The sequence below is a fragment of the Pristiophorus japonicus genome, chromosome 1 (genome assembly GCF_044704955.1).
Source record: "Pristiophorus japonicus isolate sPriJap1 chromosome 1, sPriJap1.hap1, whole genome shotgun sequence".
In the NCBI taxonomy this organism is placed as follows: Eukaryota; Metazoa; Chordata; class Chondrichthyes; family Pristiophoridae; genus Pristiophorus; species Pristiophorus japonicus.
In genome coordinates, this window is record NC_091977.1 from 484,530,944 (window position 1) to 484,553,456 (window position 22,513).

At 43.5% G+C, this 22,513-nt stretch overlaps 1 protein-coding gene across 1 annotated transcript in view; it reads right to left on the minus strand.

The window, feature by feature from the left end:
• LOC139276970 (ALS2 C-terminal-like protein) overlaps nucleotides 1–22,513 on the minus strand; it is a 212,465-nt gene that overhangs the window by 95,315 nt on the left and 94,637 nt on the right. Inside the window, exons 4-6 of the mRNA XM_070894971.1 lie at nucleotides 15,542–15,728; nucleotides 13,799–13,864; nucleotides 2,965–3,130 (exon numbers count right to left, since the gene is read on the minus strand). Coding sequence (XP_070751072.1) covers nucleotides 2,965–3,130; nucleotides 13,799–13,864; nucleotides 15,542–15,728 — 419 coding nt within the window. The remainder of the gene's footprint in view (nucleotides 1–2,964; nucleotides 3,131–13,798; nucleotides 13,865–15,541; nucleotides 15,729–22,513) is intronic.

Here is a 22,513-nt window from a genome sequence, read left to right on the forward strand (position 1 = left end):
TCTCCACACTGTGATATCACTGTATGTAAAATATCACCAGCTGATCGCTTCTCCAGAAATCAATCCTGTTCTGGTCTTCCAGCAACAGAATCCATACGAGATTTTAAAACTGGAGTGGATAAATACTTGAAAAATAAATATTTAAAAGATAACGGAGAGATGGCAGGGGAATGGGGCTAAGTTGATAGCTCTTTCAGACAGCCTACACGGGTATGATGGGCCAAATGGACTCCTTCTGTGATCCTATTCCTTTAGTGCAGGATGTTACTAAGATTGAAAAGTGTAGAAGAGAAGGTTAGATAAATTCGGAAGTAGTGGTTAGGGAGCACCAAGCTTGGGGCTGTAGACTGTTGGATGAAGAATAGACCGAGAGGTAAGAAGTTCTTTAAATAATGATCCAAGGAACATATAACAAGGATAGACTGAGAAACAAACATTTAGCTTAATGTTCCCTTCAAAGAAACACTTTGTACAATATGCATGATGGGTATAAAAGCAGGGAGGTCCTGCTGCAACTGTACAGGGTATTGGTGAGGCCGCACCTGGAGTACTGCGTGCAGTTTTGGTCACCTTACTTAAGGAAGGATATACTAGCTTTGGAGGGGATACAGAGACGATTCACTAGGCTGATTCCGGAGATGAGGGGGTTACCTTATGATGATAGATTGAGTAGACTGGGTCTTTACTCGTTGGAGTTCAGAAGGATGAGGGGTGATCTTATAGAAACATTTAAAATAATGAAAGGGATAGACAAGATAGAGGCAGAGAGGTTGTTTCCACTGGTCGGGGAGACTAGAACTAGGGCACAGCCTCAAAATACGGGGGAGCCAATTTAAAACCGAGTTGAGAAGGAATTTCTTCTCCCAGAGGGTTGTGAATCTGTGGAATTCTCTGCCCAAGGAAGCAGTTGAGGCTAGCTCATTGAATGTATTCAAATCACAGATAGATAGATTTTTAACCAATAAGGGAATTAAGGGTTATGGGGAGCGGGCGGGTAAGTGGAGCTGAGTCCACGGCCAGATCAGCCATGATCTTGTTGAATGGCGGAGCAAGCTCGAGGCGCTAGATGGCCTACTCCTGTTCCTAATTCTTATGTTCTTATGTTCTTATGCATCTGTCCACATTTTTAACTATGATTTTCACCTTTCACTGAGGTATTAATTCATTTTAAATGAACAGGTTAACCTCAGTTAAAATCGCAGGCAGAGGAATTTAATAATGAGTTAAGCATTCGTTCTCTAATATCAGACAGCCGTTTCCAGTTTACAATTACACGATCATATACTCAGTTATTAAAATTGTTGACAAAGGTGAATAATGATTAGGGCAAGAGATTTGTTGTGGTGATTGACTTGCTGTCACTCAAATATGCTCAGATACTATCAAGCAGGAATTTTAATCTAAAAGTGGTCATTCATCTGTGATTATTAGTCCAGGCCTCTGGATTACTAGTCCAGTCAGATTTTGTTGTTGCAACAGTTAGCCCTATGTGTACAGGTTATGAAGAACACTGAATTACACCAGGCCAACAATGCATTTATATTACAGATACCAGTTTGAGACTGAAACCTACTCATGGTGACACTTGGTCAGCAGATCCAAGTAACACTGCCAATTCCTCGTCACTCTCTGACCAGGAACAACAAGAGTTCTACTCGTGTTTACCTACACATGTGCACAGCGCTGTGCTGCGCTGATCTAAATTACTGTAAGTTTTTAATGTCAAAGTACAGACAGAAAGGTTGTCCATCTCTCTCAACATCAAAAATGTGAAAAATGAATCAGCTGGACTTCCGAAAAGCTTTATAAAGTCTGCCTCACACTGATAGTAGTTATACTATGGAAGGTGCAAAGTGGTATGAGATTTCAATCCTTGTGTGGGTTTCACTCTATTTGCCTAAGGTCACTTAGAACCAAGTTACTATCACTCAGCATTTCATCTCCTGATACGTTCAGCCTTGGAAAGAGGTAACTGTATAATTTATAATGTAATTCTTACGCATATTTGTGAATCGAGTTTATTTCTTTTACAATTTCCCAATTAGTCTTTGCGAATATCTACAGCTGGAGTAACCTTACGCCTGTATAATATGTTGAATGGCTGGTTCATACATGCTTGTACTACAGTCCAACCCTAAGCATGTCGCATTAAACAAAGCCACGAAAAAAAATCTCAAATTCACTTTCTACAGAAACACATTTTAACTTCTAAAAGATGCTGCTAAACCATATATCAAACCATTATCTGTACTAATAAACTGAGGGCATGTGATCTCCCAGTCGATAAAGCCAAGGACAGTCAATAAGGAATGGGCTTGTTGAACTTGTATTTATAATAGTGCCTTTAACATAGTAAACCATCGCAAGGCACTTTACAGGAGTATTACAAGACATTTGACACCAAGCCACATAAGGAGAAATTAGGGCAGGTGACCAAAAGGCCTCTTCCTGTTCCAACAAAGTCTTGTTTCTTCTATGAACAGGAAGCGGTTTAGTCGATTGGGCCTCTATGCAGTAACAAAGGGGAAGATTTATTTTAATGGATTCTATATATCAAATCAATGAAGGAAACAGGTTGGTCCATTGGAATTTTATAAAATAATGAGAGTTCAGTCCATTGAAAAACTATTAAATAATATTGAAGGGGACTGTAAGGATGAAGTTGAGAGCATTTAATTCATTGGATTGTGGACAGTAACAGTGAAGGGGAAGGGTTGGTCCATTGTCTGTATTCAATGAGAATCATTCTGATTGTAGCCTTCAAATTCTACTGGAGGTCTCCTGGTATCTTTCCGTACCACCATGTCTCCGCTATATTTTAGTGGTCCTGCCGTAACCATGAGAACCCCCGTGGAATTTCAGGACATGTGCGCTTATCCGTGGCATTTCCTACTACACAATACATACAGTTTGAGGTGCTATAATACCCCTTGCTAATCAAAGAAACGCTGCAATGCAACAGACCTTTTTCAAGCCCCAGCTGAGTTTCCGGAGGATGTCGATGTATTTCTGGACCTGGAGGCGTATGGGCTCATGGAAGACCCGGTGCAGGCTCACGGAAAGCGACATGTTTGAGGCCGAATCGAGGTGGAATCCTTTCAGAATTTTCTTATTCTTTTTCCAATAGTCACTACATTTATTTTAATGATGAGGAAGGAAAAGAAATACGTTATTTAAGGATTACAGATGTTGCAATAGCTTGTTAATCCAAATTTACCATCAAAACCAGAAGGCTACTTGTTAAACATAATTGGTTCCACTGAACAATGAAGATTTTCTTCCTCCCCACCCTCTATCTATTGTCTTGTCTCAGTGTCAGACCCTAAATGAACAGCACTCAGCAATAAAAGGAACGATTCAGTCTGTCTGCTACTATATGGCTCGTGTAATACTTCTGTGAAGTACCTTGGGTCATTTCACTACATTAAAGGTGCTATATAAATACAAGTTGTTGTTGTTTTGTGCATGTCTGTCAACTCCTTACACAGCAGGTAAAAGCAAATGACTCCTGTCTGTACAGTTAATAAAAAGATAGGATTTTCCTCTCAAGTTATGCCAGTTTTCTAATATTACTCAGGTGGGCAGGGCAGGACCCTCTCCTCTGGATCCACGCTCATTTGTACGGCCGTAAGTATCTTCTGGCGTTACCCCCACAGATAGCAGAACTATACTGAAATGAGAGGATATACACAATGGCTTTGTGCATCACATTTTCTATTTTTATTGCCTCAGCAACACTGGACATTAAGAGCTCTAGCATTCAACAGATATTATGTTGCTAGGAGAGGCACAATGACATTAAAAATTTAAAGACCCAAGGCAAGATGGCTGATCTACGCAGGCATAATGAACGGCTACTTCATTCGCCACAAGATTGATTTTTAAATTATAGGCTGCCTGCCCCTTTAAGCTGCTGAAGCAGTGAGCATTTCCCAAGCACCCTCGTGGTGAGCTTCCACGCTCGGGCAGAGTCTGCAGAAAAAAAAAAAGTCCTCCCAACCCGCTGCACTTACACCGCAGATTGGGCCAGCAAGGAATATCAACATTATTTCAGTGGTCAATCTATGGAACAGGCTCCCTAGGGAGATGGTGGAAGCAGATAGTGCTGATTCATTTAAATATAAATGAAATAGATTTCTTCCAGAAAATATTAGCTCTGAAATTGCGGTGTCTGTGACAGCAAACTCTCAGAGTATGCCGTCACATTCCTTTTGAAATGTCCCGCAAGTTCGGGATTTACGCATGCGCAAAATCTGGAACTTGTGGCCTGTCAACGTACATATCGGAGTTGGGCTATTTGCCCATATCCTAAATTACGCACGTACACTGTATTAAATGAGCTTTTGCAAATATTGGCCCAGATCACAGTTTTAATGATGTATAAAATTATCAAAAAAATTTAATTTTTATTGAAGTTGGTGGAATGAAGGTAAATATGAATAAAATTTCAATTCTGTTAATTGTATCATTATTACATTTCAGAATTCCATTACATTAGGGGATTCCCTTTGTAAATGATTGAAATGGCATTCTGCTTATTGATTTGAGGACCAGGCCCATTTGATCCCAGGTACACTTCTGCACGCCTACATCCCTGAGATTCGTGGGCCATTACACTGCCCTCCGTCTCGAGGCCTGAGACTGCAACATTTTTGCAGCCTGGGCGCCAGGAGGTACTGTCGGAATTGTTTTGTGGGTCGGAGGCGTATTCCGAAGGTAGTTCCCTCCAAAAGGGACGAGATAATGTAAACCATCGCAACCTGTTTCACCTTGTTCAGAACAGTAGAACCAGAGGACCCGTGCTTGAAGGGGGTTAATTGATAATTAATTTGCGGAAACAATATTTCAGTGAGAGTGTGGTCAATCTATGGGAGACGGTGAAAGTAGATAGTATTTATTCTTTCAAAAGGCAATTCAGTGATTGTAAAGCACTTTAGAACATCCTGAGGACCTGATGAGGTACTATATTAATACAAGGTTTTTCTTTTCCTTAACCAAGAAATATTTAGTCCAACAGCTGCCCGTATCTCAAGTGACTCTCCAAATGGGGCCAGCTCTCCCCGTCCTGATTTCAAAGTGGGAGGGGCATAATCTGCATTCACTTTTGTGGTCACTGAGTCATAATGTAGCCCAGACTGTTATACTAATTATGTGGAGTTCCTGTCTAGTCAGCAAGGAACCAGCTAAAGAACTAATCAAACCAATTTGTGTGCAGTTCCTGTTTATCAGACACGTTGTGTGATTTTCCTTTTGAATTTCTGCAGAGCTCAATAAAGTGAAGAAAAAAAACTTCAAAACTCTATTAATTGGGATGGTGCTTTGAAGTCCCAGGTCTTGATATAAAAGTAATAGTGTTTGATTTTCAGCTGCATTGAATGTACTAAATGCTGGCCACATCTTTTGTTTGCCTAGGTTTACACTGATTATGTGGATAAAAGAGGAAACTAAGGAGAGGAAGTGTTTGGTTTGTGGAATCACAAATCAACCTTCGATACACAACACTCTTCTTCGCAACAATTTTTCTATTGTGAAGCTATTGACACACTCAATGTGGTACAGTTGTATCCTTAAACTGTTGACTCTCACACGTTAATAATGGTCATGTTGATGCCTCCCAGATCTATGCCCATCTTTCCCGCAGCTCCATTTGAATTTCGTATCAAAATGACTAACCACAGACACACAGGAAATAAATTAAAATGGCAGATGTGATATTAACAAAGAGAAAATAGGAGGTATAATAAGGGGAATTAAGGAATAAAAGACATATACGAGTGCATGAATAGCTGAAGGGGTAAGAGCTGGATAGTGTCACCCTGCTTTTTTCTTCTACCAGACTCTTGGGCCACTGAAGCCTGCTCTGTTTTGCCGATTTTGCCAGGTTTCCCTTTCTACCTGCTTATCCCCAGAAGGGTGGACATCGGAATTTAGAGAGAGAAAAAGTTGACAAAAGCGCAATAAAAATTTGACAACAGGAAGTAAGGTTTTTATAGACAGCACATGATTTTGCATACATTACAGACAAATGCTTACCTTTGAGCTCATTCTTATAGTGACTGATATGCCACTCAAACCAGTGAACTTAAGCTACCACCAATATTTGTTCCTATGTCAAACTGCCTCTGATTACAGAACTGTCAAAATATATATATTTTTTAAATTAGGCCAGCATTTATTGGCCTTCCATAATTGCACTGATAGGGTGGTGATGGGCCTGTTTCTTGAACCGCTGCAGTCCATGGAGCAGTTGGATACAACAGAGTGACTCGCTAGGCCACTTCAGAGGGCAATTAAGAATCAGCTACATTGGTATAGGACTGGAATTACAGATAGGCCAGACTGGGCAAGGACAACAGGCTTCCTTCCCTAAAGAACATTAATGAACCAGTTGGGATTGTATGATAATCAGACAGTCAGCTGTGGCTCAGTGGGTACCACTCCAGGAACTTGAGCACATAAAATCAAGGTTGACACTCCAGTGCAGTGCTGAGGGAGTGCTGTACTGTCGGAGTTGCCGTCTTTCGGATGAGACATTAAACCGAGGCCCCGTCTGCCCTCTCAGGTAGACGTAAAAGATCACATAGCACTATTTCAAAGAAGAGTGGGGGAGTTATCCCGTGTGTCCTGGCCAATTTTTATCTCTCAATCAACATAACAAAAAACATTATCTGGTCATTATCACATTGCTGTTTGTGGGAGTTTGCAGTACGTTTCCCACATTACAACAGTGACTACACTCCAAAAGTACTTCATTGGCTGTAAAGCTCTTTGAGATGTCCGGTGATTGCAAGTCTTTCTTTCTTTTCAGTCACTTTTACTGATACCAACTATCTATTACCAGATTTTTATATTAAAACTGAATTCAAACTATCAAATTTCCATGGTGGGATTTCAACTCACATTTTCTGGATTATTAATCTAGACTGCTGGATTAGAAACATGGGGCTAGAACCTCCACTTTTGAGCTTATCGCTCAAAAATGGGCATTATTTCTGGCGTTGGCATTAAAAAAGGGTTTTCAGATCACCGGCTTCTCGCCCATTCGCAAAACACCTAGTTTACATTATTGAAAATGGGCGTTACCGCGAGCGATATCAAATGGGCAGTAGCGATAAATTTTTCTGACCTCCTGCCGTAAAGTGTAGCTGTCCTTAACAACGGCATGGCAACGCTCGATTTCCACGATTCAGGAGGTCAAGGGTCATCATGACATGCGCAGAGGAAGAGACAGAGAGAGAGGGAGCTCAGAGGCACTGAAAGCGTGTGTGGCTGTGGTGTGTGCTTGTCTGGCTGTTGTGGGAGGAACGACGAAGATTCACCAGCAGCAAAAAGCCCACTAAACACCAAGAACATAGTTGGCACCGAGTTTTTGTCCAACAAATAACATATAAAATGGAAGGGATGGAGGAGACCCTGCAGCTAGTAGCCAGGAACACTGATGGCAGAGGGCTCCCAATGGTCCTGGAGTGCCGCACTGCACCCCAAGGTGACGCACCCCTAATGCCAACCACACGAGAGCCAGCAGCAACATCTTGCTTATGGCTCAGAGCACGCTCCCACCTTGGGACCGTCCTCTCCCGTATCCATCCAAGCAGCGCTTCGGCCATCACCACCCACCCCCCCCCACAATGGGGACCTCCTCGGCCATGCAGCTTGGAGTCAGGAGGGGAAGGGGAAGGGGTAGAGGTGGCGAGGAGAAGCGGGGTGGGGCGGAGGGCTGGTTTGTACAGAAATATTGATGATTTCAGACTAATGTTCGGTTTAAATGTTTTCTATTTTACAAAACCTTGCAGCACATTGGCTCAGATAGCTGTACCATTACACACTGGTGATTCCTTATCAAAGAGTTTAATCGCACTTAACTTCAATCAACGTAAACTTTAACTGTCGCCAAGGTGATGCCCACCATTGATGTATGACCTGCACACCCAGCAGTGTGTCAGCCTTGGAAATAACACCAACATTCTTTCAGGCAAAGCGATCATTGATGAGCTCCTGCCGTAAAGGCTCTTGCAGCTATCATGCCACCATGGGCCCTTTCATGCGGTCAGCCTGATTGTCTGGCCTGATGTTAGCATCTGCCTCCTTGTCCACCTCTTCCGCTCTCTGGTGAAGTGGACTATCAGACTCATCAGGCAATTCTTGTCCCCTCCTGATAGCCAGGTTGTGTAGCATGGAGCAGACCACCACAAATTGAGCTACCTGCTCAGGGTGTTATTGGAGCTCGCCTCCTGAGTGGTCTTCAGCACTCAAAATGGTTTTCTCCACGATATTGCGAGTTGCTCTGTGGCTCCTGTTGTATCGCCTCTCGGCCTCGGTGTGGGTGTCACGCAGGGGGGTCATAAGCAGGTGGCAAGGCCATATCCTTTGTCCCCAAACATCCAGCATTGACCTTGTAGCTCATTGTTAAACAAATCAGATACAGTGCTCTCATCATGGATGCTGCCTGGAAATTGAGCATTCACTGCCAGTATAATTTTCTGGCGGTCGACAACCAGCTGGACATTCAGGAAGTGGAATCCCTTGCGGTTCCTGAAAGCATCCTGAAAAGGTGCCCGCAACACAATGTGCATACAGTCTATAGCTCCCTGCACCTTGGGGAAGTTTGCAATTCTGGAGAAACCTGGAGCCCTATCATTCTGTGCCTCCCTGGTCTTAGGGAAGCTGATCAAGTCCCTCCTGCGTGCGTACAGGGCTTCAGTGACCTGTCTAATGCAGCAATGTGTGGCATGCTGAGAAAGTCCGCAAATGTCTCCAGCTGTGGCCTGAAAAGAACCAGAGGCATAGAACGACAGTGCCGCGGTGACTTTGACATCAACGGGCAGTGCAGTACTGATGGTGCTGGCAGGCTGCAGATCTGCCCTTATCAGCTGGCATACTTCAGTGATAACCTCTTTGTGGAAGCGCAGTCTCCAAAGGCAGGTTGTGTCAGGCAAGTCGAGGTAAGATTGCTTCTCCTTGTACTCGCGGGGGGTGCAACGTCTGGTCCTCCTCATCTGTCTGTCACTTCGTACATTGGGCACATAATGTAGTGCAGCATTCCTTGGGCGATGTCGAGTCTGCTGCATGCATTTGGTCACCAAGAGAGGGTGAGAAAGGACAGGCCCCATTGCAGTAGCTCTCTTTTTGCCACCGACTGCACACAAACAAGGTATGTCCCGATGAGCACACCTCTTCAATTCCAAGTGTGGTCAAGATATTTTTACAGATGTTCACATCAACTCCAACGACCTGCAGAGTACATCCGAACTCCGCTGAGGTTGAAGCACAGCAGCCATTTAAAGGACATGACATGTGATCTACAACATGGTGTCCATAACACTGTGATTCGTTCCGGTTAGTTCCACTTTTTGTGGACGTTTGTTTGAGCGAGCGATATTGTAATGAAATTGACGATGGGCGATCTCCATGGCCGCTAGCTTGGGTAAATATGCTCTTTATGCCAAAAAACAGTCTCCGGGCATTAATATTGAATCTCGGCATTAATTCCGTGCGGAAAGTAACACTGGGCGATATTATGGGCGTTGAATTCGCCCAGCCTGCTGATTCCACCCAAAAAATGTGGGTGGGCAGTAATATTTTTTCTCGCCGTTAAGCACATGGGGAAAGTAAGGCTCGGCGATAAGTTTCCGAAAAATGCCCGCCAGTTTCCATTTTGTGCCAAAATGGGCGATATATGGGCGTTATACATCATTTCAGCGGTAAAATGGGCATTAAGTGGGCGTTAAGCAGGCAAATAAAAGTGAAGGTTGTATCCCATAGAAATTTACAGCGCAGAAGGAGGCCATTTCGGCCCATCGTGTCCCACCAGCCAAGAAAGAGTCAACAAAGATACTCCATGTATCGCAACATTTTACACTCCACCCCAGCTGAAGCCATCCTGCGAGAGGCAAAAAAACCAGATTAAAACCCAGGCCAAGTGGGGAAAAAAATCTGGGAAAATTCCTCTCCGACCCGTCCAGGAGATCACTCTGGCCGTATTGGATTCCCTGAAGTACTTACCATCATATCTGCACCAGCCAACAAGAGGTTATCCAATCTAATCCCACTTACCAGCTCTAGATCCGTTACCCTGCAGGTTATGGCACCTCAAGTGCCCATCCAAGCACCTTTTAAATGTGGTGAAGATTTCTGCCTCTACCATTTTCCAGGCAGTGAATTCCGGACTCCCACAACCCTCTGTGTGAAGAAGCTTCCCCTCAAATCCCCTCTAAACCTTCCACCAACCACCTTAAACCTATGCCCCTCGTAATTGATCCCTCCACCAAGGGAAATAGGCCCTTGCTATCCACTAAATCCAGGCCCCTCAGTGAGGTCTCCATTCAGCCTCCTCTGTTCCAAGGAGAACAAACCCAGCCTATCCAATCTGTCCTCATAGCTAAGATTCTCCATTCCAGGCAGCATCCTTGTAAATCTCCTCTGCACCCTCTCCAGTGGAATCACGTCCTTCCTATAATATGGCGACCAGAACTGCATACAGTATTCCAGCTTTGGTCTAACCAGTGTATTATACAATTTAAGCATAACCTCCCTGCTCTTGTATTCTATGCCTTGGCCAATAAAGGCAAGCATTCCGTATGCCTTCTTAACCACCTTATCCACCTGGCCTGCTACTTTCAGGGATCTGTGGACAAGCACTCCAAGGTTCCTTTGTTCATTTGCACTTCTAAGTGGCCTACCATTTAATGTGTATACCTTTTCCTTATTAGCCCTCCCCAAGTGCATTACCTCACACTTCTCTGAATTAAATTCCATTTGCCATGTTCTGCCCACCCAACCAGTAGATTGATATCCTTCTGCAGTCCATGACTTTCCTCTTCAGTATCAACCACACAGCCAATTTTAGTGTCATCTGAAAACTTCTTAATCATACCCCCTATATTCAAATCTAGATCATTAATGTATACCACAAATAGCAAGGAATCCAGTACTGAGCCCTACAGAATCCCACTGGAAACATCCTTCCAGTCACAAGAACATCCATCAACCATTACCCTTTGCTTCCTAGCTCTGTCAATTTTAGATCCAACTTGCCACTTTGCCCTGTATCCCATGTGCTTTTACCTTCGTGACCAGTCTGCCATATGGGACCTTATCAAAAGCTTTGCTAAAGTCCATATACACTACATCGTACACACTATCCTCATCGACCCTCCTGGTTACCTCCTCAAAAAATTCAATTAGTTTAATCAAACACGATCTTCCCTTAACAAATCCGTGCTGACTGTCCCTGATTAATCCTTGTCTTTCTAAATGTAGATTTATCCTGTCCTTCAAAATTTTTTCCAATAATTTTCCCACCACTGAGGTTAGACTCACAGGCCTGTAATTACTTGGCCTATCCCTTTCTCCCTTCTTAATCAAGGGTACCAGTCACCTTAGCAGTCCTCTAGTCCTCCGGCACCATGCCTGAATCCAAAGAGGACTGGAAAATGATGGTCAAGGCCTCTGCTATTTCCTCTTTTGCTTCGCTCAACAGCCTGGGATGCATTTCATCCGGGCCTGGGGACATCCATTTTCAAAGCTGCTAAACACTTTAATCCCTCCTCTCTCACAATGTTTATTTCATCCAGAATTTCACACTCCTCCTCGATAGCAGTATTTGCATTGCCCATTTCCTTTGTGAAAACAGATGCAAAGTATTCATTAAGAACCATACCAAAATCTTCTGCCTCGACACAGAGATTCCCTTTCTTTAGTTATCCTCTTGCTTTTAATATATTTATAGAACATCTTTGAGTTTTCCTTGATTTTACATGCCAAGAATTTTTCATGCTCTCTTAGCATTCCTAATATTCTTTTTAATTTTGCCTCTGAACTTTCTATATTCCTCCAGAGATTCTACATTATTTAGCCGTCAGTATATGATATAAGCTACCCTTTTTTTCTTTATCCTCCCCTGTAAGTCCTTAGACATCCAGGGGGCTCTAGAATTTTTATTGCCCTTTTTCTTTAAGGGCACATGTTTGGCCTGAGCCCTCCGGATCTCCTCCTTGAATGCCTCCTACTATTCCGAAACTGATTTATCTTCAAGTAGCTGTTTCCAGCCCACTGTGACCAAATCACTTCTCAACTTAGCAAAGTTAGCTTTTCCCCAATTTGGGACTTTTATTCCCGGTCTATCCTTGTCCTTATTCATAACTACCTTGAATCTGACTGAATTATAGTCACTGGCACCCAAGTGCTCTCACATTGATACCCCTTTCCACCTGCCCAGCTTCGTTCCCCAAAACTAAATCCAGAACCACCCCCTCCCATGTTGGGCTTGTTACATACTGACTAAAAAAGTTCTCTTGAATGCATTTGAGAAATTCCACACCCTCTATACCCTTCACAATATATTTGTCCCAATCAATATTAGGATAGTTGAAATCCCCTACCATTACTGCCCTATGGTTTTTGGACTTCATAGACATTTGCCGACACATTTGTTCTTCTATCTCCCTCCCACTGTTTGGTGGTCTATAATACAAGCCCAGCAGTGTGGCCCCTTTATTATTTTTCAGTTCGACCCATATGGCCTCATTTGATGATCCCTCTAAGGTATCATCCCTCCTCACAGCTATAATAGTTTCTTTAATCAATACCATGACCCCACCCCGCCCCCCACCCCATTTTACCACCTCTCTATCCTGTCTAAAAGTCTTGTAACCAGAAATATTGAGCTGCCAAACCTGCCCCTCCTTCAACCATGTCTCTGTAATGGTTATAATGTCATACTCCCAGGTGTCTAATTGTGCTCTCAGCTCATCCGCCTTATTCGCTATACTCCTTGCATTGAAGTATATACCACTTAGCACAGGAAGACCTCCTTGATTACTACTTACTAACCCTTGTTTTCTCTGTCTTACAGATACACTTTCTGCATTCTTGCTTTCAAATTTCAACTTTACTTCCTTGCTTATTGAATTTGTTCTCAAGTTCCCATTCCCCTGCCAAGCTAGTGCAGTAACATAACCATTGCACTTCCATCCCATGTTAGGATTCATTTTTTTCTCTACCTAGTTTACAAAGCACCACAATGTGCCCTTTTATATATATATATCTATATATATATTTGAAAGTCATGCATAAGAACTTATATCACCAAACTTCATCCGGAAAGGTAAAATATGCAGAAGTTCTATAATTTAAGATTGGAGCGTTCTTTGATCTATCTCAGAACTGCTATCCCGATAAAGGCAAGAGGGGGCTAAGCGGTTCACTACCTGCTTACTACCATATTCGCGCACTGTATAAACGAGAATCTCCCACTCCCAGAATGAATTGTACTCAGAGCAAAAATACCAGAGATGGAGTAAAGCTTCCGCATGTTTCAGTGTCAAACCTGAAAATATATCAGCATGATGTAGAGTTTGTGTTACTGCAGCAAGTAGGGAAAGCTCCATCCTTAAAGCAAAACATGTGTTGCTCATGGGGCTTCACAGCCTATAGATAAGCGGCCCAAGATAAAAGGGTTGGACACTCTAAGCTTCAACCTGGCTGGTGTGGGAAATGGAAAGACATCACACTGTACAGTAGAGAAGGGAGCTTTACTCTATCAAACCAATGCTATACCTGACCTGCAAGTGCTTGATAGAAGAGTGTAGAGTGTAGAGGGAGCTTCACGTTGTATCTAACTCATGTTGTACCTAATCTACAATTAGTTGTTACTGAGAAGCGTCCCATTCCCCAGCACTGCCATTCCTGATCTTCAGGAGCACAAAATTAACAAAAAAGTGAAATAAAGCTCTAGCAATCGCAACTCTTTCACTAACATGCCTAATTTGAAGCATGCTGTTTTCCCTTGCACTCGCACCTGGTTTGTTTTGCAATGTGTTCAAAGCCACAGAGAACAACATAGTTTGTGAACGCCATGAAGTACCTGAAACAGAGAGAGATAAACAATTACTGAAGGGAAAGCAAAACAATTCTGAAGTATCTGAGGCAGTAACTGTATAGAATAATAGAGAATAGAGATTAGAGGCAAGCTCCTGGAGGATCAGAGGGAAGAAAAGGAGATCGGAGGGGAGAGGATCTGAGAGGGGATGAGAATGGCAAAGTGTGAGAGGAGTAAGCGAAGGACCTTTATTCCATTATGCAGGACTAGTTTCAAAACAACATCACCGGTTGAAGAACTAGTTTGAATCTGCTCCTCATGTAGATAGCCATTACACAGTTTATAGCGTTTCCACCTGAAGCAGTCCAGCTTGTGTCTTCAATGGCAGAGACCCAGCCGAGAGCCTCCTTCTCACTCCCAGAGAAACATTTTCGTCCTGGGTGGCCGCCTAAAACTGGCATTAAGTGCCTTGCATTTTAATTAGGAGCTCACCCCTGTTGAAGGACCCCTCTGGAAAATTAGTTCCCAATGAGAGGAGCAGGTGTCAGGGCTCAGGATTCTTCAGCGACTGCTAACAAAAGCCAAGTCTTCCTTAAAAGTAAACCTTCCTGTGGAGTCAAGGGTAGCAGGAGTGTTCCACCGACTCCACACTCATCATGATTAGCTCCCACCCCATTAGCCCACTCCAACCCCCTTCTCAGGACTGACCTTCCAGTCACTGCTGGTAAAGCAACTAGCCTGGCATTCATAACCTTCAATAAGCGAGCCGCCTGGGAAAAGGCAAAAGGAGCCAACAGCTCATGTATAAAATGGTAATGAGACCAGCCTCGGCCTCTCGGTTAGTGTGAGGGCTGCCTCCAAGTCAAGCACGTAACGTGGGACCGAAGGCACATGCAGGACAGGTCGGGTAGAGATGGCAGTTTCCTTTCTGCTGAACGGCAATTCTTCTGGTGCCAACCCGCAAACTACCCGATTTAAGAACATAAGAAATAGGAGCAGAAGTAACCTCTCGAGCCAGCTCTGCCATTCAATAAGATCATGGCTGATCTGATCATGGACTCAGCGCCACTTCCCTGCCCCCCCTCCCCATAACCCTTTACTCCCTTATCGCTCAAAAATCTGTCTATCTCCGCCTTAAATATATTGAATGACCCAGCCTCCACAACTCTCTGGAGCAGAGAATTCCATAGATTTACAACCCTCTGAGAGAAGAAATATCTCCTCATTTCAGTTTTAAATGTGCGGCCCCTTATTCTGAGACTATGTTCCCTAGTTTTAGTTTCCCCTATGAGTGGAAATATCCTCTCTCTATCCACCTTGTCAAGCCCCCTCATTATCTTATATGTTTCAATAAGATCACCTCTCATTCTGCTGAACTCCAATGTGTATAGGCTCAACCTACTCAACCTTTCCTCATAAGTCAACCCCTTCATCTCCAAAATCAGCCTAGTGAACCTTCTCTGAACAGCCTCCACAGCAAGTATATCCTTCCTTAAATATGGAGACCAAAACTGTATGCAAATTTATTGAATTTAATCTTGCCATGCTGGGAGTTGAACACACAATCTCCAGGTTGCTAGTCCAGTACCATAACCACTGGGCTACCTATACATTTTTAAGTTCATCTGTGATCATCTCACACATTAACACTGAACCTTCAATGATTTGCCACAGACCAGGCATCACCTCCGGGCACCTAAACCCATTAGTTTGCTCACTTACTGCATGTAAACTTCCTTGACACGTTGTGTGTTTTTGAGCAGGTAGAGTTCCTTGCGGGTCAACGTGTCCAACGTATCCTTAAGATGCAAGCAGTGTTCTTCTGACTGATTGCAGAGAGCCTCCAAACTCTCCTCCAACACAAAGAGAGCCTCTTTCAGCTGTAGCCGGGTCTTTTGATCAGAGGTTTCTGAAGAAAGGAAACACACATATACTCTTATCACTGATGGATACATAAAGAAAGTAGGGAGTTAGGGAGGTAAACAAAAAGCTTGGCATAGAAATTAATCTTAGGTGGTAGCGCAAAGCAGATGTTAGCGGATCGATCGCCTGTTCGACACGCTACCCGATAGTCAGTCCAACTGAAGTCAATGGAACTGAATATCAGGCGGGTTCGTATATCGGGCAGACGATTTGAGACCGCCCGCTTTGCGCTTGTGCCCAAGACAAATTTCTACCCCATAGAGTCAGTTCCAGATAAATACATAACTGATCTGAATCCCTACCAATTCAATACCAGTGTATAGAATTTCAATGGACCTAAACCCTTCCCTATATCTTCCCTTGTATAGAATGTATAGAATTCAATTCGAACAATTATCTTTCCATTTTACTATACATAATTATTAATACAAATCAGCATGGGGCTGCTGCGCCTAATTTCGATCCATTAATTTAAGTGGACAGTCAGGGCTGTAGCCATCTGTTCACCTGACGATCACTCCCTACGAACATTGCTCCATGCCAGAAGCACCCAATTGGGAAACCAACTCTCTGTGAGAAGGTGAAATGGCTAGTGGAAGAGCATTTTACCATTGGTCTTGCTCTAGTGACTTCCATCTGCCACAGTTTTGTCTCTTATTTTATGAACTTTCTGCTCCCATTTACATTATTTGCTGTGCCACCTAACTTGGTGTCATCAGCAAACTTAGATATATGGCTCTCATTTATATATAGAGTGAAAAGCTGTGGCCTCAGAACAGATCCCTGGGGGACACAAGTCACATCTTGCCAATTTGAGTACATAGCTATTATCCCTAATCTCTGTCTCCGACCTCGTAACCAATTCCCTATTCAAGCCAATAGGTTGTCTCTAAGTCCACACGCTCTCGTTTTTGTTAACTGTTTCTTAAGTAGAATCTTGTCGAATACCTTCTGGAGTCCATATAAATAATATCCATAGATACTCCCTTATCTGTCATAGTTAGTTGCCTCCTCAAAACATTTAACTAGGTTCGTTAGACATAACTTATCGTTTACAAATCCATGCTGGCTCTCTCTGATCAACTCATATTTGACCAAATGCTCAGGCACTCTGTCCACAATAACTGATTCTAGTAACCCACATAACTCAACCACAAATAACAAATCTTTCTCATGGAAGTAAAAATAGCTATTCAAATATCAACGCCTTCTCACAAGAGTAAAACTAGCTGTTCAAATGTCATGAATTTGCTTATTTTGTGTTCCAACTGGAGGAAGAAACTGAAGTCAGGGGAGGAGCTGGGTGACCTAGCAGTGATTACGCAAATGAGCAACTAAGTTTAAATTTACTACCCATTTCTGAGAATATGTATGTTGTTATGTGATAGTTCCTTTCGCAAGATATGAAATTAGATAAACACGGGACTCCCCCATATCTCAAAAGATCGCATGTGTAGAGGAAGCCAATTTTTAACTCGCCAAGAAAAATGTAACCTTTCCACAAATCGCCCCCACTGAGATTCTGGCCTCTTCGTACCTTTGCCTTATCAGGTGTACCTTCAGCCACCTAGGGTCCACGCTTTGAAATTCTTTCCCTTAACTTCTCCACTTCTCTCTCACACACAAAGAGAAAAAGTGATATCTTCTTTGATTTAGGTCACCCCTTCTAATATCTCTTCCTTTGGCTCAGTGTTCTTTTTTTCCCTTGTGCCTCTGTGAAGTGCCTTGGAATGTCCATATAAATGTAAGTTATTGAGTACCTTAGGTGCAGTCTGACAAGAGCACTGCTGAAATTTCAGTATAAAATCCTGTGACTTTCATTATCCTAATTTATGAATATAATGTAGCATTCTATCTGCTAAAACTATAAATTTAAGATTTATTAGATGAAATAGATGTACACAAAAGGAAAATTTGTGTCACCGAACAGGGAACAGATATGTTGAGAACCAACAAAACCCCAATGCTTCTCAATTTCATCCTAGTTAGTCAACATCATTGATATAATATGTACATCACCTATTTATTTTCCAATGTACGGTACTTTAGCTTCATCAATCATCCTCCCACAATGATTCGATCTATTGGCACCTAGAGATGAGTCTTCCCATTCTAGTGCAAAGTTTAAAGATTGAAGACTACCAAGGAGTTCTTAGAGGGAGGAGTCTCTAAGACATTAGGGTTCATTTTGGCCCAGTCTTCGGGCTAGATTTTACACTTTTGTGCTTATCGCCCAAAAATGGGCGTTATTTCTGGCGGTGGGCGGTAAAAATGGGTTTTCAGATCGCCAGCTTCTTGCCCATTCTCAAAGCACTTCCTCTCCAGTTTTTAAAATGGGCGTTACCGCGAGCGATATGAAACGGTCGGTAGTGTTAAATCTCGCTGACCTTTTGCCGTAAAGTGTCGCCGTCCTTAGCAACAGCATGGCAATGCTCAATTCCTGCGATTCAGGAGGTCAAGAGTCATCATGACATGCGCCGAGGAGGAGACAGAGAGAGAGGGAGCTGAGAGGGACTGAAGGTGTGTCTGTGTGGTGTGGCTGTTTTGGGAGAAAGGAGGGAGAATTCAGAGCTTCACAGCAAATAGGGAAACAAAAATTAGCTGTTACCAGCCACATATTTGCCCGAATTTGGCATATAATGGAGGGAGAGGAGGAGGCATCACAGCACGCTGTGGAGACTGACGCTGGAGAGAGCAATGAGGTGGGAGAGGAGCACACTGAAGGGCGCAAAAGAGCGAGGAGGTTCTCAGACGAGACAAATGCCTCCCTCCTGCAGGAGGTCGAGTTACCCTGGGGTGATTTGAACCAGGGAGGGCATGGGAAGCCCACCCCAAAGGCCTACCAGAAGATATGGACCGAGATAGCAGAGGTGGTCTCGTCGGCGACCAACGAGGTGCGTGAGGGCAACCAATGTCGCAAACGATGGAACGACCTTGTGGGATCCGCAAGAGTAAGTATTACATTAATTTACATGTACTTATGTATTTATATAATTTGATTTGTAAGAGTTATGAGTGACTATCAGCAGATGTGAGGTCTTTCACTTTTACCGGGAATGTTTTACTCAAAGCCTGCGGTCACGGCGCATGTCTTTAGGTAAAGAATGATAATTATAATAATCATCATTACATCTGTCGGTTATGTGTTGTATCAGTGTCTGTGACAGTACCTAGCAATGATATCACGCAATGATCCCATGCCATGTCGTCCTGTCACCTTTTACAGAAGAAGCTATCCACGATGAGGTCCGTGCAGAGGTGAACGGGTGGGGGGGCCACCAGTCTCCAGCAACATCATTGAGATGGAGGAGCGGGTGCTCGCACTCGTAGGGAAGCACACCCGGACAGCCATGGAAGCATCTGCAGACCCTGAAGTGATGCCACGTGAGTAAAGCTTACACCATTGCATGCTGAAAAGTCAATAGATTCCACACCCACTCATATCCGAACAATCATATATGATAGATGATTTCTAAAATTGTTCTAGAAATAATGCTGGCCTAACGTGTTGAAGGTCATGAAATGTGATGTCTGTGATGATTTTGAGAGTGGTGGTGCTTTTGTCGTGCATATGCTGTGTGTAGCACTGGACTCACCTTGTCACCCTAGCACCCCCTTCTCCCCTAATAACCTTGTTGTGTATGGAGAAAGAGTCAGACTGAACACTGTGAGCTCAAAGTAAAGTGTGACCTTAGTCTTTTATTGCATGTCTCCAGAGTGCCTCTCCAACCTGTGAAGCCTCCTTAAATACCTGTGCTCCCAAGGCATTATGGGATCACTTGGGATTCCAGGGGATGAGCCCTCTAGTGCGTGTATAGAGTAAATACACGTCCACATAGATAACAGCACTCCCCCCACCGCCAAAGTCAATAGTGTAACTATTTACAATGTGAGTCGATCTGGGACCCTTCTTGTCCTGGTTGATCATCTCGGTGTGAAAGCTGGTGTTGTTGAATTATTTGTTGGGCCCTCGCTGGGCTGCTGCACAGCTGGCCTTGCTGGGCTGCCTGGTGTGTTGGGCCCTGCAGGGTTGCTGTGGATGATGGGTTCTGTTTCATAGTCAACCGTGGTGCTGGTTGCCCTGGTGTGTATGTTGGGGGATCAAAAAAGGTAGGGTCCAAGGTGGGTTGCTCAGGATAGTCCGTGAATCTGAGTTTGATTTGGTCCAAGTGTTTCCGGTGAATGAGTCTATTTGAAAGATTGACCCGAAACACTCTGCTCCCTTCTTTGGTCACGACAGTGCCGGGAAACCACTTGGGACCTTGTCCATAATTTAATACAAATACAGGATCATTGATTTCAATCTCACGTGACACATTTGCGCTATCATGGTATGCACTTTGTTGAAGCCGCCTGCTCTCTACCTGTTCATGTAGATCAGGGTGAACTAATAAGAAGTGCTCTTTTCATGAGCAGTTCAGCTGGTGGGATCCCAGTGAGCGAGTGGGGTCTCGTGCGGTAGCTAAGCAGGACTCGGGATACGCAAGTCTGCAGTGAGCCTTCAGATACCCTCCTCAAGCCTTGCTTGTAGGTTTGCACTGCTCTCTCTGCCTGACCACTGGACGCTGGTTTAAACAGGGCAGATGTGACATGTTTGATCCCGTTACAGGTCATGAGTTCTTTGAACTCAGCACTGGTAAAACATGGCCCGTTGTCACTCACCAGGACATTGGGTAAGCCGTGAGTGGCAAACATGGCCCGCAGGCTTTCAGTAGTGGCAGCGGACGTGCTAGCTGACATTATCTCACATTCAATCCATTTGGAGTATGCGTCTACCACACAAGGAACATTTAACCAAGAACAGGTCTGCATAATCAACGTGTACCCTAGGCCACGGTTTGGAGAGCCAAGATCATAAACTTAGCGGCGCCTCCCTGGGTACATTGGCTTTTGACCTTGTCAAGGCTTTTGACAAGGTCCCACACAAGAGACTGGTGTGAAAATCAAAGCACATGGTATTGGGGGTAATGTACTGACGTGGATAGAGAACTGGTAGGCAGACAGGAAGCAGAAAGTTGGGGTAAATGGGTCCTTTCCAGAATGGCAGGCAGTGACTAGTGGAGTGCCGCAGGGCTCAGTGCTGGGACCCCAACTCTTTGTATGAATATAAAAGGGCTGCAGGAGGGGTCAAAACTAAAAATCATGGTTTAAAAACTAGTACTAAAACACTTTACCTAAACGCACGCAGCATTCGAAACAAAGTAAATGAGTTGACGGCACAAATCATTACAAATGGGTATGATTTGGTGGTCATTACAGAAACGTGGTTGCAGGGTGGCCAAGACTGGGAATTAAACATACAGGGGTATCTGACAATTCCGGAAGATATACAAGAAGGGAAAGGAGGTGGGGTAGCTCTGTTAATAAAGGATGATATCAGGGCAGTTGTGAGAGACGATATTGGCTCTAATGAACAAAATGTTGAATCATTGTGGGTGGAGATTAGAGATAGTAAGAGAAAAAAGTCACTGGTGGGTGTAGTTTATAGGCCCCCAAATAATAACTTCACGATGGGGCGGACAATAATCAAGGGAATAATGGAGGCATGTGAAAAAGGAATGGCAGTAATCATGGGGGATTTTAACCTACATATCGATTGGTAAAATCAAATCACACGGGGTAGCCTGGAGGAGGAATTCATAGAATGCATACGGGATTGTTTCGAAGAACAGTGTGTTACAGAACCTAAAATGGAGCAAGCTATCTTAGATCTGGTCCTGTGTAATGAGACAGGAATAATAAACGATCTCCTAGTAAAAGATCCTCTCGGAATGAGTGATCACAGTATGGTTGAATTTGTAATACAGATTGAGGGTGAGGAAGTAGTGTCTCAAACGAGCGTACTATGCTTAAACAAAGGGTAATACAGTGGGATGAGGGCAGAGTTGGATAAAGTAGACTGGGAACACAGACTAAATGGTGGCACAATTGAGGAACACAGGAGGACTTTTAAGGAGCTCTTTCATAGTGCTCAACAAAAATATATTCCAGTGAAAAAGAAGAGCGGTAAGAGAAGGGATAACCAGCCGTGCATAAACAAGGAAATAAAGGAGAGTATCAAATTAAAAACCAATGCATATAAGATGGCCACGGTTAGTGGGAAACTAGAAGATTGGGAAAATTTTAAACGACAGCAAAGAATGACTAAGAAAGCAATAAAGAAAGGAAAGATAGATTACGAAAGTTAACTTGCGCAAAACATAAAAACAGATAGTAAAAGCTTTTACCGATATATACAACGGAAAAGAGTGACTAAAGTAAATGTTGGTCCCTTAGAAGATGAGAAGGGGGATTTAATAATGGGAAATGTGGAAATGGCTGAGACCTTGAACAATTATTTTGCTTCGGTCTTCACAGTGGAAGACACAAAAACCATGCCAAAAATTGCTGGTCACAGGAATGTGGGAAGGGAGGACCTTGAGACAATCACTATCACTAGGGGGGTAGTGCTGGACAGGCTAATGGGACTCAAGGTAGACAAGTCCCCTGGTCCTGATGAAATGCATCCCAGGGTATTAAAAGAGATTGCGGAAGTTATAGCAGATGCATTCGTTATAATCTACCAAAATTCTTTGGACCTCTGGGGAGGTACCATCGGCTTGGAAAGCAGCTAATGTAACGCCTCTGTTTAAAAAAGGGGGCAGACAAAAGGCAGTTAACTATAGGCCGGTTAGTTTAACATCTGTAGTGGGGAAAATGCTTGAAGCTATCATTAAGGAAGAAATAGTGGGACATCTAGATAGGAATAGTGCAATCAAGCAGACGCAACAT